We start from the raw sequence: 16557 nt of genomic DNA, 5'->3' as shown, positions 1-16557 counted from the left end.
TTCCCTCTCTTTCTCCCCTCCCTGAATCCCGCATCTTCACGAGGTCTTTTCACCCGCTCGCCCTTTCTCGTTCCTCATCCCTTCGCACTTTGCTCATTCACCAGCATTACTGTTTCCCATCTGTCCATTTAGTTCGCTGCATTGCCTCAAATCACTTCAATTTCCGCTCTCCTTCCGTCTCCGTCCCTCGGCCTGGCGCTCCTCTCGTCTCTGCTCTCTCGTCTCCCGCCGTCGCCTTGCGCGCCCTCTCCCAGCCTCTGCTCACGCGTCTGCGGCCGGCCGGCCGCAGTCTCGCTGCAGCCGCAGTCTGGAGCGGTCGAGCGGCGGAGCTGGACGTCAGGCGGCCGGTGGCGGCCTTGTTCGGTGACGCCGCTGACGCCGGCTCGACGGCGCGGGCAGGGGCTGCCGAAGGAGCCGGGCTGTGACGAACCTGTTAAGCGTCGTGGGAGAGCCTGCGGTAGTCGTCGGCTCCAGGTGTCCCGTGATGGATGTGAGGTGGGGCGGGGCGCGAGCGTCGTGGCAGGAGGTGTAGCGGAAATCTCCGGACGCGGGGCGGTCATCGCAGCAACGAGGTCTTCGCGGAGAGCCTTGGGAGTTTCAACCCCCGGGGCTCTAGCCGAAACTCACGCGACGTGAACAGGACCTTCGACCAGTGAAGCCCGTCGGCCGCAGCTGCCTGCCTCCAGTGGACTGACCGCACCTAAATGGGTTTTATCTGCAAGTGCTGTCACCAGGTAAGGCCGGGCTGAGTTTCACCACCACCTTTCCTAGCTTTGGCGGCTGTGAGGCCGTCCAGGGCCATTTTGGTGCGTCTCGTGAAAACCAGGTGTGTCTAGCTGCCTTGGAAAAACGGTTGGATGTGTGCTCGGAATAACCCACGTTTATGATCTCGTTAGGGAGGGGTTAAAGGAAAGTCGGGCTGTCGCGATAGATGCTATTACAGTACTTTCAAAAATGCATAATTGTTATCTCCATTTGATTTTTCTACATAACGATTGCATCTATGGTGGCGCAAGAGCTCGAAGTGTCGAAAACAGTAAGAAGTTAAGACCTTTCTTAAATGTTATAGGCACTTCAACAGTACCAAAACTGCGTTTAGTCTTGCGTTATCAGCTACACAAATTTATTCGTCTTTTCTAATTTATCCATAACCTGATATAAAACCTTACTGCTTGTCATGCCTCGTTCTCAAATATTTATGTACCAGCACGAACATGTACTTTAACACAAACTTCAAAGTACAGCGCCCATCACGTTATGGCACGTTTTAGCCGTTAGCGTAGGCGGTTCATAGACATTCGATCTCGTCTAGATATGTGCCATTCTCACTCCTTAAAACGTGGCTGCCACCATTGGCTGCCATTGTTTGAATGTGTCTCTCCTTAAATAAAGGTATTTTGAGGGGGGGGGGGGGCGTGCAGGTGGAACTGTTCAGAAGTTGAACGGGAGATGCGTTTTAATGTCCGGCCATATGTGAAAAGCCATCCGCTGGGCCAAAATGGTGACTGGTGATGGACCTGGCTTTGCGAAGCACGTGCTCAAAACGCTGTACTAAAACAATTTACATGTTTGTTTCTTTGTGGGGGTCAGATTGATCTCTGCGCTTCCACCACCTGAGTCCATGCCATTGCATTAACATCACAGATCAGCCGCACCAGTCGTAGATTCTTTTGGTGACGGCATAATATGAACGAAAGTTGCCTATAAACAAGCGTACAGTTTATTTCCACCTGCCCGGTTTATAAATCCTTATAATGAAAATGTCGGCATTTTAAAAGTTTATACATATAAGTACAAAATATTTAAACATGGTGTAAAGTAATGACAAAATACTACTCGTTCGCAGCCCCGCAGCTGAAAAGGAGCAATCACGGCGCATAGCATGGTTTTCGCATGTTTTTTTTGCGTCATAATCAGCCTGTCGCACGTGGTTTTGAAAGGCTGCAGTCATTCTTGTATGCCAGTGGGCCATGCAGTCATTTATACACGGACGTTTTCAGACCTGCTCTAAACTGGGGGTTCTTATGTTACTGAGGGTGATATGACATCTGCAAAAGAACTGTTGTTACAAAGGAGACGCGACGCGGGTACAATGATCAGTCTCCCAGACATGCCTCGCTGGCTTCACGTAAGATTCCATTTGGCATGATCTTGCGTTATATTTTGACGAGTTCGATAAGGAATCCCAGGATTCCGTTTCAGCCTCCGTATCATTCAGAATACGACTCTTAAGTACCGGATGCCCATTCGTGAGGATACATTAGGCCTTGCCGATGCATAGACGGCTTTCTGGTCCTGTCCACTAGGAGACCTATCCACGGAGCCCTGAGCCGCGGTAAACGTAAACACTGCTCAAATGGACAAACAATCGAAGGCGTTTTGGGCAGTTTGCAGGTCTGATTCGGCGTTTGCCTGGCGGTACGACTGCCTCCACATGAAAATGTTTACATCAGACGCGTGATCCGCTATGTCTGTGTCTGGCTTTCGTTAGACGTGCGGTTGCGACGCGTCTGAAGTCGGTTTTTCTCTGCGCGGTGCGTCACGGCGAGCGCCGCCGCCAGCCCCGTGGAAGAGGCGGGCGGCGGAGAAGCTGGCGACGCGAGTTCGGGAACACCGAACAGGTGGCGGCTCGAGGAACTAGACCTTCGGGATAGGCCTGATAGCGGTTAGCTGACGGAGGGCGACCCCATGCCTCGTGCGGTGGGGAACTCTCCTCCTTCCCTCCTCTGTGTCCTGGGCTCGCGTTGCCCAACTATTTTATCACATATCTGGTGTCGTTGTTGGTAACAGCAGCATGCTCACGTGTACTGGTGTTTTGGTACATGTCGGCGTGCTTCTGTGATCGGTATAGATGCGCAGATGGACACAGCTCTGCGCATAATTGGCTCTAGTACACATTTGTATTTTGTATACATATGTGTATACTGTACGGGTACCTGTCGTTGTTATCTTCGTATAATCGCTTGAGCGAGGAATATTTTATGCGCCGTGTTATTTGATAGGTTATGACCTTTTCTTTGTATTGGATTAGGAAAAAGATCAGAGATGATTGATGTACGTCAGCGGTATTTCGTACGACAGCACCGCAAGTGCAAACAAGTGTTTAGATGTAGTGTAGTTTGAATAGATCATTTGGCTGCGTATGATGCCATCATGTGACCGTGGGATAACGCAAGCAATGCATTGGTTCACTTTGTCTCTCGCAACTCTTGTTGCTCAGTTGGCTCAGTTGAAGCAGATGTATACGTACATGTGGGACTGCTCAGAGATGGCCCAAGGAACGAGTCTGCTCTCCACGATTCTTCCTTTTCTGGTAGAGGTACAGCTCAATTGTTACCACGTTCATCGTACTGCATCTCCTGATAAGTTCCTGATCTGTCATGAACCACTGGTGGCTGCCGCCTCTGCCCTCTGTTCTGAGTGACAAGGCATTGATTTAAATATATATATATATATATATATATATATATATATATATATACGCATGATGCGTTGCATCCAAGCACAGAAGAGACGTGCATTATGAATAGCCCAGTCTAGTGCTGTCAGATCGCATGAAGCACCCGCATTATCCTACGTGTTGGAGCCTGCACTGGAACGTCTTACGTCGTCAAGCCTGCGGGAAATAGTGTTCCGTTCCGCCGTTGCGGCACAAAGGTCCCGACGTCGGCTGTCACACCACGTGGCTAAGGAGCTGAAAGCTGAGCTCTGGCTCTAAGAACGGCCGGGACACAATCCTGAAAAGGACTTGGTCCGTGGCTCCCGTTCTCCGCCACTGGAGCATTCGGCGGTACGTGCGTGTCGCGGCCCAAAACAGTTACATCAGCCAAGCACGTCTACTGACACCATTCTTCTTCCAGAACAATGCAGATATTCCAGTAAGGAAAAGCTTTTGAACCGTAGCAACAGAACAACCTATTGTGCTTGTTGCATGCTCTGGCTCGCAACATCGCACATACCGTCGTGATGTATTCGTGAGCCGCTGCCGGATATTGACATCCCAATGGGTACACGTTAAAGCTAGCATTGTAAGATAATTAGGGTGCAAAGAGCAAACTGATTGCGGACAAAAGTATCTGATGAATGTGAGAGCTTGCTGGAATCTTTGGTATATGTTAGAAATAATTTTGATAGGATAGAGCGAATCTATAGTTGGCTTGAACCATGCAAGCATTGCAATCACAAAATACGCCTTTGATACGCAATCACGCAATCACGGGTTAGTGCCGGAAGCGCATCAATGATGATTTTTGTTCATTTTCGTTTCCGAACCCAGCTCTAGGACGTTGATACCACAGCTTGCTTTGACTGTGACGTCACGGTGTTCGCTGGCGCAGTCTACCCCCGCAGGGACCGCTGCCTGCTGGACCTTGCATCCCCGCATGCACGTTGCAAGTCCCTTGCCTTGTCCTCAAGACTTATCTCCGGCGCCGGATAAACGCATCACCCATGCTTGACACCACCGATTTAAAATATTCAGGCCCCTCGTAATGCCGGCCTTGTGGGTGTCAACCAGACATGATCGAGAGGCGTCAGACACGCTCGGTAGGAGGTTGGGCCGGACCTCCCGCACTGGACCGCCGCTCCGCCTCCATGCTCGCCAAAAACAAACTAGGAACCCCGTGGCTTGGGTGGACGCCGGCGCGAGGTTAGCGCCGCGGTGCTGAACGCTGTGAGGTGTTGGAACAACCGTCAATCATGGAAATGATGCTGCGAGCCACCAGCCTTTGCTCAGGCTGCCTTCTTGGAATACATAATAACCCCGACGGCGGCGTAGCGGCTAACGAAATCGGCGAAGAAGTCTGCAGCTATCTGTAAACTTCAGACGGTAATAGACCTGCCGTATTTTGGCAGTAGTCGCGCGCTTGGTGCGAGGCAAGCATGCGCTTTACCGGAAAGGGATCACGAAGTGAGAGAACACCCACTCACTGTATGATATGCGCAACAATACACTTTTGGTCATCCTTTCATGCAATATCTGCCGGGTTTTGCTGGGCATGAAGGACAATTCCGTGTTTGTTAACCCTCTATATTCAGTGACGGCAGCGACGCGGAGTGTCAACGCTCCTAGCGCCGCGTCCGGTTTGCACCATAAAGACGCTCTCGTCGTGTCCTGGGCTTTGAGCCCGGTGCCTCCTTCAGGCATGGCGAGCCTTGAATGTCCCTTGTACCTACCGCTACTTTGAACGTCAATGAAAAATCTGTTTCAAAGGAGCATAAGCGCATGCCAATCAGGGCGACTACGACCAGATAAAGAAATCACACGAACCGAGCTTACAGGACTACCGGGCTCGGTGATGCGTTGCCAGCACCGACAGAGGCATTGCTGTTCAGCGGCGTTTTGTCAAGAACTTCTCTTCTCAGCATGCCTTGTGCTGAGTGTGATCCTGTACCACAGCCGACTGTCGCTTAGTGCACGGAAAGCCAGTGGCAGGTGGGATCCGGCCTTAGGGCAAAACCCTGCTCACGGGGAGCAACCACCACCAGGATTCAACGTAGATATGTGGGGGACGGACTCGCGGCTACCTCCTTTCCAGCAACGACACGCTATCAACCGTTCCTGGAAAAACGCAGTTAGGAGTTTGAAACCCGCTGCGACATCATCTAAGGTCACGAACATCTCATTCTGCATCGATATCTTCTGCCCAACTCTCTGCGTGGCAGGTTCCAGCTTCCGGGCCGCATCGCATGACAACACCTATATATAGCGGCCTCGCGCGTCGCAAATTGTTACACAACCTACCTTTTGCGCCTCTGATTGCGATACAAACGGGGTTATTATGGAGTTGGGACACCCAGGGTATTGCCATTCAGCGCTAGGAATGGCAGTAGCGAAGGAATGTAGCAGCAGCAATGGAATAGCAGTAGATGGATTAGCATTAGGAATGGCAGTGTTCCTGGCGCCCGACAAGGTTGTTTTTTACTTTAGGGGGAAAACACTCTCGGGCGAAAGAACACCCTGTCTTTGCGCCGGGTTGGGCGCCGCACACGAGCCGAGTCATAGACATTTGTGCGGTGTCCCAACAAACCACTGTTTTGATCGACAGAAGTCGTCGCTTAAGTGTCATGCTCAGCAGCACCACTTAAGCATACAGGTCTTGCCTTTTTCGCATTCATCGGACACATGACGCAAATGAGATAAAACAGATATTTTATGGCGCTCACCTCAGAGTTTGGAGTCCTGAGTGGTAGCAACTCAGGGCCACAGAACACTGGGTACTCCGAAGGCTTGCATAGCAGGCATCAACATATTATATATATATATATATATATATATATATATATATATATATATATATATATATATATACCAGAATGAAGATTAGACCAAATTTTGAATGCTATATAAAGAATGACAGTGCTGAGCTAGCGAAATCTTTGGTGTGATTGTGGCGATTAAGTGTAATCACGTTTATCAGTCGCAGAGCGATCTAAGTTTAGTGGTCTGGCGGGAGGCCAGCGGGCTGGGGCTGATCAGTCGCATTGTTTTGAAGTAATTTCACGTGCATCTAGGTTGAACTAACATATCACGGTCTAAGCCCACCCACATCATGTCTTAGTTTACACATCATAGTTCACTGCAAGCATTCTGCGACATAATTGATCATACAATGACTCAGTTACTGCTCAGTGATTCAGTTAAGTTAAGTTAAGTTGAGTTAAGTCAGTAATTCAGTTAAGAATGGCATGGCTAAGACCACAGTCTGTTGAGCGATGCGTAATAAGTGGCTTGTCATGATGTTCTCAAGGCTTATCCACGCTGGAGCTGAGAGTCCTGCTGTGTTTCAATAAAGGAATATGCGGCGTCTATGTTGCATGTTAGTATCACACATATGCAAGCATGGCATTCTAACATTACCTACAGGGATATCCCCGCCTGCAAAATAGGTCATGCAGCAATTATATTAATTCAGCGACTGTTGCATGGTCACGTTTGACCCTTCCATTGACAAAAATGGCAAAAGAAGATAATGGACACAATTAGCACCATGTCACGTTATGCCCCATCCTGTTATATGTCACATGTCACATGTCACATCTGTTAACTAAAGAAGCTTATCATCCTGCCCTGTATACCGGAGGTCACGTGATGTCAAAATTGGCTGAATTTCCTGGCGCCATTCAGCCTGCGTGAAATGGTAAGGTTCCGTGCTCTCCAAATCAGGGGTGCCAATTTGAGTGTTGGTAAGTTGCACTGAGGATTTGCCCACCTCACGCCCCTCAATGTGTGCTTCTCATTGGGTTTGGAACACTTTACTTTAACCAAATGTCGTTTTATTTTTGTATTTGGCCTCTTTTTCTTTCTTTCGTTTTTCTTTCTCACAAGCTTTCACCTTAATTTTTGGTTACATTTCAACACCAATATCGGGGGGGGGGGGGAGGGAAGCAAGTCAGCATTTACTGGCACATATCCACATTGTGATTGTGTTTGGGGGGGGGGGGGGGGCAGGACACCCTCACAAAATAAGGTAAGGAAACATGCCTGTTCCAAATCTGCAGCTGCCACATGCATGCAATTCGGGTGCGGCCCTTCATGAACATAATTTCGACCTATGTGTATGACATGACAACACGCGGAACTGGCAGACACCCACCATATCTACCATATGTACTCATTACATTACTTCTTCTTTCACCACGTCAATTATCGGAAAGGAACAGCACAGCAGACACACACTGTCAGATGTCGGATACGGTCGGTCACGCACTGACGACACACACTGTCAGAGGTCGGATACAGTCGGTCACGCACTGGCGCCGGCACCACCCGCCGAGGTCAAGGCAATAGCTACGACCCGAGCGACCTCTCCCCTCCCCAATACCAGCATTTCCTAGAAGGCATGCGGGCCGGCTAAAGGCGGATCGGCGTCTACGTTTGGAGAACGAGGTCTACAGACAGTACCGTGTTTCCGAAGCCAAGAGAGTGAAAATGTCGGTTTTTCCCATCGTCCGGGCGGCGTTGCCACACCCAGATGGCTCCCTTGGATACGGTTTCTTCCGATCCCTCCCCTTCCCCAGAGCGAAGACACAAAAAATGCTGCAGTTGTTCACATCGTGCCATGCATCTATTCCTTGGCTCATATTTGACTTGGGTTCACTGGGTATGCGTGGTGTAGTGTACTACCAGAAATATCGGTAACAGCAAAATATACACATATATACACATTACAACGTACAACATACACAACACGGAGCGATGACGATGACGATGACGAGGACGAGGACAAGGACGAGGACGAGGGTGAGGACGAGGACGAGAATGAGGCCGAGAGCGGGGTGGGGGCGAGGGCAACGGCAAGGGCGAGGGTGAGGGCGAGGCTTTTTAACTGTATGTAGCTCACGTGACTGTCAAACTCGGCTGCGATGACCGCACAACGCGCGCATGTGTGGATGTTTCACCACGGCCAGCAAATTCACGTTTGCGCGATCACAGAGGCAGGATTAGCTTCATCGCGCGCCTCACCGCGATTGAAGGCCTCGAATGGCATCGCTCGCAGGGCATGCAAATGGCCCGTCAGAGCGAGGCATCGGCGGGCACGGCGGCGCTCCGCTCCTGGAGAGTTGTTTCACAACAGGCCCGCGCACGCGCAGGCACGCCGGCGATCCGTTCTGTCGGTCTTCTGCTTCTCCGCGCTCGGCTGCGGCGGGCGGCCAGAGCCGTTCGTATGGCCGGGTCCGGCCGGGCGCGTAGCGCTCTCGCCTGAGTGCGCGGGAGATTGAGACGCTTGTGATGCAACAGGTGAGGGGGGGGGGGGGGGGGTGGGGCGTTCAGGGCTCATTGCCTTCCCGGGTCTATGCATGCTCTCCGCTCGTGCGAAGCCGCTGATAGGGCGACGGGAGGCGAACGAGCAGTCTGCGGAGCGTGACGTATGAAGCTGAAGACTTGCCGCGGCGTTCGCTGCGGAGTTTCTGCTTGCTGTGGAAGGTATTCAGTTGCTTGGTAATGCAGTCAAGGACGTAACCAGGGCGTGGCACGGCAGTCATGTCACGCCCCCCTCGCACCTCCTCTGATATTACACTTCACAATGAGCAACTTCGCGGAAATTCTGTCCAAATTTGCGGGAGTTCTGGAAAAAAGACATTTGCTGTACTCCTTTCCACCCTGAGGAATGCATGTACAGATAAAGACTCTTGACAGGTGGAATAGTCGGGACAAGTTTCTCCCGATGCATGGAACGACAGATCTATTCACTGGGCGCAGGCAATGCTGGCACGAAAGCCTCAAACAAAGCCAGTCAAATTAGGTTTTTGAACCAGTGCTCGTGGAACCCTGGGCGGGCCAAAGGGGAGCGGATAGGCTAGATTTGTGATCTTTGGGTGTGCACTGCTGCTTGATCTGAGGCCTTTCAAAAAAAATGAGATGTAGCTGTATAGAAATAGAGTCGTGGCATCTCCTGGTTATTACAATACTTTTCGTTGTGCCAGATTTTGTCTGAGTAACTGATGAATAAAAACTGGCACTGTTCGTTCTTGTCGCAGCATCCTGCAAAAGTTGGCTTTATAGTTGAAGACGTGCCACTTTCACTGCCACAAAGCAGTACCACTTAGATTTGCCACGTAGTACTTATCCGATGTCGAACCGAAAACTCGGTAGCCAAGTTAGTGAGGGAAGAGCTTACAGTTGGCAACAGGGCAAATACCATGGAAATGTGCAATAAACATCTTATGTTTATATATTACCTACTGAACATTTGTCGGTGGACCCGGTTACTTAAATATTGCATGTTTTCTCCCACAGTGGCGCACTAAAGCACGCTCAGGAGCTATTGGGTGAGGCGTTCGTCAAAGGTTTGTTTTCTGCCTACGTTTACGGGTCACGAGCAGCAGGCTCTTACGCCAGGCCTTAGTACAATGACAGGCCGACAGGGCCAGCGCATCGCACGCATGTGATTGGCCGCCGCGGAGCTTAGCTCGCTAGCGTCACCTCCCGGCGAACACGACGACAGTTCGTATACTGCTGAGAGATCAACGTGAGCGCCAAAAACAGACACGACGGGTCTTGGCTGGTGGACTACATTATCAATCATGCTTCGTGCCGACGTGGCCTGTGAAAAACGGTGCCTTTATACCCTCCATAACTCCTGGTATAATTCCAGGCAATCTTTATAATGCACTTCCCATCGTTTCCCAGATAAAAGCCTTAACCGAACAGGCGCCGCTTGCGCCAATGGTTTCAGTTTTGTTAATCAGCAGGCGAAGATGTACTGATGTTTAGCATCTGTGCTTACATTTAAAAATGATGCTGCTGGGATGTTGGCTGGCCTGGAGATCACCACAGCCTCGTAATAGATAGAGAAGGTGGATGACTTGGAGCCGTTAGCTTCAGGGTAAACGTGACGAAAGTGTTGGAAAAACTGGTGATTTGCAAGTGATGTTGGTGACTGCACCTGACTGTGCGTCAATGTAGTTGGCATGGCCCAATCTGTCTCGGTTTGGACCGAAGCGTGTTATATTTGAGGTCTCCGAAGTGGCAACAGTGTTCGCTTTCCGTTTTTTGTTATTGTTTTAGGCATTTTATCCGAATATATTGAATGGATAGATTTCTGAGATCAGAGCTCCCACTAAGCGGTGCTTGTTGTGTGAACCCTGACTTCCACCATCCAATCAAATAAATCCAGGTCAACGGGCAAAATTTGGTGGCGAGTTTAATGTACCGCAATGCCCGGCAGGGTCCGTCCTGCCCTCTGACGTCACCTGACCATAAATGCGGCCGCTGCCACCGGCCGCAGGCCATACATGTCAAGGACAAATAGCGAGCGCTTAAGGCGGCTCAAACCCACCAGGCCACGTGTGGGTGGACCGGAAGGCAGGCGCTCTAACCAATTGAGTCAACGGGATCAACTAGATTGATTGATCACAGATCGAGATGGATCGAGACTGATCGGTTGATCGCAGCTATGGGGTCGGACACCGGTACCACCATTCATGATCGGCATACTCGGAATTTATATATATATATATATATATATATATATATATATATATATATATATATATATATATATGTGTGTGTGTGTGTGTGTGTGTGTGTGTGTGTGTGCGTGTGTTCGTGCGTGCGTGCGTGCGTGCGTGCGTGCGTGCGTGCGTGCGTGTGTGTGTGCGTGCGTGTGTGTGTGTGTGTGTGTGTGTGTGTGTGTGTTTGTGTTTATATACGACACCCCCAAATTCCGGTTAGTTAACGCTAAGACTGGCCCTATCTGTGAACTGGTCCGTAATCAAAACTGAATTGACTGAACTTATGGGTCTGAGTACTGTTGAATAGTCCTCGTGATCGTGAGCAAGCTTGTGCCGCGAGGCAGCAAACGGTCCGCTCCACGTCACGGCAGCCAAGTTCAGTCACCCCTCACTTTCGTCCTTTCTGCCATGTGTGGGCTTCACTGGTTGAACTCCCGGGCCGACCGTCGGTGGCCCGTGTTGAGCCACGCGCGCCTCCCTGGCTCAGGAGCCGGACCGTCGCCAATGAAGCCCTCGCACGCGCGCTGGCAGGCGACGGTTTGCTGCGGGGACGATAAAAAACATCGAGTAGGTTGTGGTTGGCGGGGTTCGTGTGAGGGTCAGGTGACGTCAGATGGGGCATGCGTGAGGTCGTGTAATTCGAGCACCAGAGGCCCCCACAGGTAGGAGGCCCTTTAACCAACTCGACCGCTACCCATGTGCTGCGCCCATGCCCACCCACTGCCCATTCCTGGTCAGCTGTGCCCACCTGTTGCTCAATCGTGTGTATGTTTGCAGCTGTTTAGTTAGAAATTATGGGATAGTGTCAGTTTAAGAGAGTGTTCCATATTTGCATGGAGTTTGAACTGAATTAGCCATTTTAAAGATAGCTCGGCGTAATTGTTTGCCCTGCCTCCTTCCCCTGCCCTTCTTGTGACTGAAACCCTTCTAATTCCTAAGCTACATGACCACGAAGATGTGCAGACTTTTTCGGGGAGCCTACTTCAAGGTCACCCAAGCATCCATGACGCCATAATAACGTCATTCAAATCCTGCCGTTCCATGCGTCATCCGGCAATCAAGGCCAAGACAAACATAATTGTCGAGGCACTCATGTCTGGCGTTGCTGAGCGCGATCTCCAGAAATCACGGCCGTTGATTGGCTCTCAATTACTGCCATGCAATGAACCATGCCGTAATCAAACAATGACATTCTGGAGAGCATGTTTACTCAACAAAGAAATTGTGTTGTCAAGAGTAGCATTTTTCACCTTTGCCAGCTGTTGCAAGTGAGCTTAGTTCATCATATTTGATGCTCGCTTCAAGATGATCCTCAAGTATGGACATTCCCTTTAAGTGTTCACCTAAACTTGCTCTTTTGCGTACATAGTTGCAAAAGTAGTGTGAAAAGAAGCTAGTTATTGCTAGAGAAACGCAAGAATTTGAGGTGAGTTTTTGAAGTATGCACCCAATGTTTCTTAAACGGCTTGGTCGTAAGCATACCCAGACTCGTAGCCTTTCCAGGTTTGCACCCAAACCAGCGCGTTGCCCATTCCATCGTATACCTCTACCAGGTGGGTTACGCAGCCCGCGAAGTTCTTCAGCGCCACGTCTGACAGCCCCATGACTATGCAGTGAGTGTGTGGGGGGGGGGGGGGGGGGGGGAGGCGCAGCCCAGATGGTAACCGGACGTCGCCGTAACACGAGCCGACCCACTGGATTTACAGCAGCCACCGCTGGGCTGTTGGGCCGGTGATCCTGGGCGCGTACTGGAACTCGACCTTGGCGAGAGCGGTGACCGGAGCTCACGCAGGAGATAAGCGTTATCGCCTCGTCCATGGCCGCTATGATGGACGGCTGTAGACCGGTCGATGCAGGCTAGACTCGCAGCCAGGCCAAACACCAGTGGTGCACCAGCACCCTAACAAGACAGACGGCTGTAGACCGGTCGATGCGGGCTAGACTCGCAGCCAGACCAAACACCAGTGGTGCACCAGCACCCTAACAAGACAGACGGCTGACGTCAACATGCTGCACTGCCTCCAGAATGCGACAATTCTGTAAATGTTTTCAATTTGTTGCATATCTTAACACAACTGATGGTTCCATCCAGTCTCCGTAAAATCCCCATACTTAAACACGGGGGTCGCAACAAAATGAGGCTGGCGGTGCACCCCAAATCCCAAGGCATGTACTTCAGATCCCGGTGCATGCACCCCAGATCCCAGGGCATGCACCCCATATCCCAGAGCGTGCACCCCATATCCCAGAGCGTGCACCCCACATCCCGGGGCATGCATCCCAGATCCCGGGGCATGCACCCCATATCCCAGAGCGTGCACCCCAGATCCCAGAGCGTGCACCCCAGATCCCAGGGCATGCACCCCATATCCCAGAGCGTGCACCCCATATCCCAGAGCGTGCACCCCACATCCCGGTGCATGCACCCCAGATCCCAGGGCATGCACCCCATATCCCAGAGCGTGCACCCCAAATCCCAGGGCATGCATCCCAGATCCCAGGACATGCACCCCAGATCCCGGGGACCGCATCCTAGATCTCAGGGCATGCACCCCAGATTCCATGGCATGCGCGGGCGCACAGCGCAGCCACTTGCCTAGGAGCTTGGCGGGTGTTCTCCGGGCGGTGCTGTAGCAATTGACGCCGAAGCCCTCCGGTTTCAAGCGATCCTGTAGAAGGCATGTCGGACTGTCTGACGAGCCGAGTCTGAGGCGGGTTGCGGCGAGACGGGATACGGGGGAACTAAGGCACCATCGGGCCACCTCTGGCGCCGGTGCGTCAGCACTGGCCGCGGGACGGGACCGGGTGGAGGGGGCGATGGCACGGCACGAGGCTCCCGCAGACTCCCGACCGTGCAGTCGATGGCAGCACCCTGTTCGAGGCACAGGAGGCACACACTGAGACGGGCCAGAGGAGCGAGGAGGGATGCACCGGGGTGGCGAGGCGACAGGGTGGGAGGAAGGGGGGAGGGGGGCCTAGACGCGCCGCCGTGCGCTGGGCGTACTGAGGCCCGAGGCTCGAGTTTCTGGCAGCTCGGTAGCAACGGCGGTATGCGAAGAGGGGAGGGAGGGGAAGGGGCGGCTGTTTACCGGCGGCACCGGCCGGGCGGGCCCAGCCGCCACGAAGGGGCAGCAGTGTCGGCGGGCCTGCCACGGCGGACCTGCCCCCGCCTGGTCACGCTCGGTCACACACCGACCAATAGTGCACACGCGGCCATGAGTCGAGAAATTGAGATTCTATGGACGTTGAACTGTCCGCCTGGTGAATAAATCCGTGTCCATATCTGCTCGGGTCTGGTGGCGTGCCTGACACTTCTGAACGCGACAGGAACTCATTCGCGTGCCATGCACCGGCGCACGCGAACCAAGTGCCACGAAGGCTTCAGGCGCAAACAAGTAAACCATGAGCTTCCTGACACAACTGTGATCCGTGGCGCTTACATGCCTGAGGTTCGTTAGTATCCGACGTCGTCAAACCTGCACACCTCTAGTTATGTGACGCTTTCTGCACGCTCCAAAAAGAAAAGAAAAACTGAAATATGTCGTCTAACGGTCGAACACTGCGAAGGACCCGTCATTTTCCTCTCACTGCTGGCGGCGCCTTCTGATGGAAACTAAAAGCAATAAGTTTAAAAGATATCTAGTTCTGCGAACCTCGCTCCCTCCCCCAGTAGATCTGCGATTTGATGCCTTTGTTCGCCGCCAGGCATACACACAGAGAGACTGCCTCCGGTCTCTGACACCCTTCGCCTCACATCTTGGTTGATCCGTCGGATACCGAGCTTCTGCTGAGGATCTGACCGGATTTCCCATTCTGCTTCATATACCTCTCGCTTCGTCACCCGGGAGGCCGTCGCCATGGTGAGGTCAGGGGGTCCCGGCCGAATTAAATCACGTGCCACAATAGCGTTTTCCGGCATGCTTGGCGCTGCCGGAGCCTCAGGCCAAGGTCAGGGTAATGTGGGACTTACGGTGGTTTAGATCTATGGCCTGAAAGCTCATATATCGTGTGTTGTTTTATGTCCATACTGCGGCCGTGAACGACCGCATTATGCAACCGCTTTGCAGACAGACGCGTCGTTCATCTGGCAGGTAATGAAAATGTGAACATAATCAGAGACTCGAACTGCGATCTTTGAAAGCCATGCCCAAATGTTTTAAGGCGGCAGATGATTCCCTGATGAGGTTAATACTTGCAGTGCCTATCAGATGGGCGTTATCATCCACTTGGAAGGCGGCTACACAATGCGATTCTTCACAGCCGGAGTATGGGGATAAAACAACACAGGATAATGTCGTATGTTTGTCGACGAATGAGGCGACAATGTCACGCGAACACTTCTTCCAGCAAGCTGTTCCGGCCAGATCGTTTTTGCTGGGTGGAATTGCGAGAATAACTGGTGTAGTTCAGAAGTTCAGAAGATAGGTGCAGTAGCTAGAATAACTGGAGGAGTTTACCAAGCCTTTTGCCCGTGGCGATTTATGCGACACTTTCACGAAATGTATTATATATATATATATATATATATATATATATATATATATATATATATATTCCGAAAATTGATTCCAATCTGAATTTGGCCTTGCTTAGATCATATGTCACCATGAGCCGAGGCTAAACCCGGCATTGGAAGGGCCTCGGCTTCCAGCATACGTGAAAGGGAATCACCATCTGTGAATACCTCAGCGGTGACACGTTTGTAACGAGCGCATCGACATGCAGGCATCAGCTCCGCTGTCATGTTAGAGGCAGCGGTGCCCCCTCGACGACCGCGCAAGACTTCCCGAACACGAGATTCGGTGACGGTGTGATTTGCTGACCCGGGCATTCGTGGGACGCCGGTGACTTGGTGGCCTTTGTTGCTGGGGCCGTCTGGCTGGTGCCCGCGCATGCCAGCCAACAGTTACCACCCAGACCGCTAGCCCGATGACTGCGTCACCACGCAGGTTGCTGCGCGTGGTGTTCTGTCTCGTTCATTCGCGATTTGCACATCCCAAGAGGCACGCAGGGACGTGGTACCGCTGCCTTGATAATATTTTTCCTTTGGGTGCGAAATCCGTGATCAAGGCACAACAAATTTTGCTTAAGAGCGTCAAGCTGATCAAAAAAAAAAACGCAGACCCCACCATCAAGCCATGCAGGGCTTTTCTCACGGGCGAAATGTTGATCACATAAAATTCGCAGACCTATTTCCGTGTGCCATCTATTTCTGAAAAATTATCACGGGCCCACCAAACTTGTCGCCCGCATTGTTACGAACTATGTCTCATACATACTGTCCTCCCGTGGTGTTCCAGATTGTCTGTACCACACCCCATGTGTGCAGCTATGCGCCACCCACGCCGGTCTGACCGGGGCGCCGCTTCCCTTCGCCACAGGTGCGGCCATAGACATGACGATGCTGAACCTGACACCGTACAGCCTGCCGCCGGATGGCCAGTGGGTGATGACGACGGACATTCCAGACTGGGCCCATCTCGTCATGGGTGCCTACCTGGCCGTGGTCGGCACGGCCGGCGTCGTCGGCAACTTCCTGGTGCTCTACATCTTCCTCAGGTGAGCGGTCAAGTGGCCAGTGCCTGTCAGTAGTCTGCGGCC

At 51.9% G+C, this 16557-nt stretch overlaps 1 protein-coding gene across 1 annotated transcript in view; it reads left to right on the top strand.

Annotated features, from left to right (window-relative positions):
* Positions 1-330: 330 nt before the first annotated feature.
* Positions 331-16557, top strand: part of LOC119110141 (melanopsin) — a gene marked incomplete at its 3' end in the record, with an annotated part of 138921 nt that continues 122694 nt past the window's right edge. Inside the window, exons 1-2 of the mRNA XM_037233912.1 lie at positions 331-734; positions 16338-16515. Coding sequence (XP_037089807.1) covers positions 16352-16515 — 164 coding nt within the window. The remainder of the gene's footprint in view (positions 735-16337; positions 16516-16557) is intronic.

This window comes from Pollicipes pollicipes, unplaced genomic scaffold (genome assembly GCF_011947565.3).
Source record: "Pollicipes pollicipes isolate AB1234 unplaced genomic scaffold, Ppol_2.1 Scaffold_1600;HRSCAF=1878_pilon_pilon_pilon, whole genome shotgun sequence".
Taxonomy (NCBI): domain Eukaryota; kingdom Metazoa; phylum Arthropoda; class Thecostraca; order Pollicipedomorpha; family Pollicipedidae; genus Pollicipes; species Pollicipes pollicipes.
This window is presented reverse-complemented; position numbering and strand designations above follow the sequence as displayed.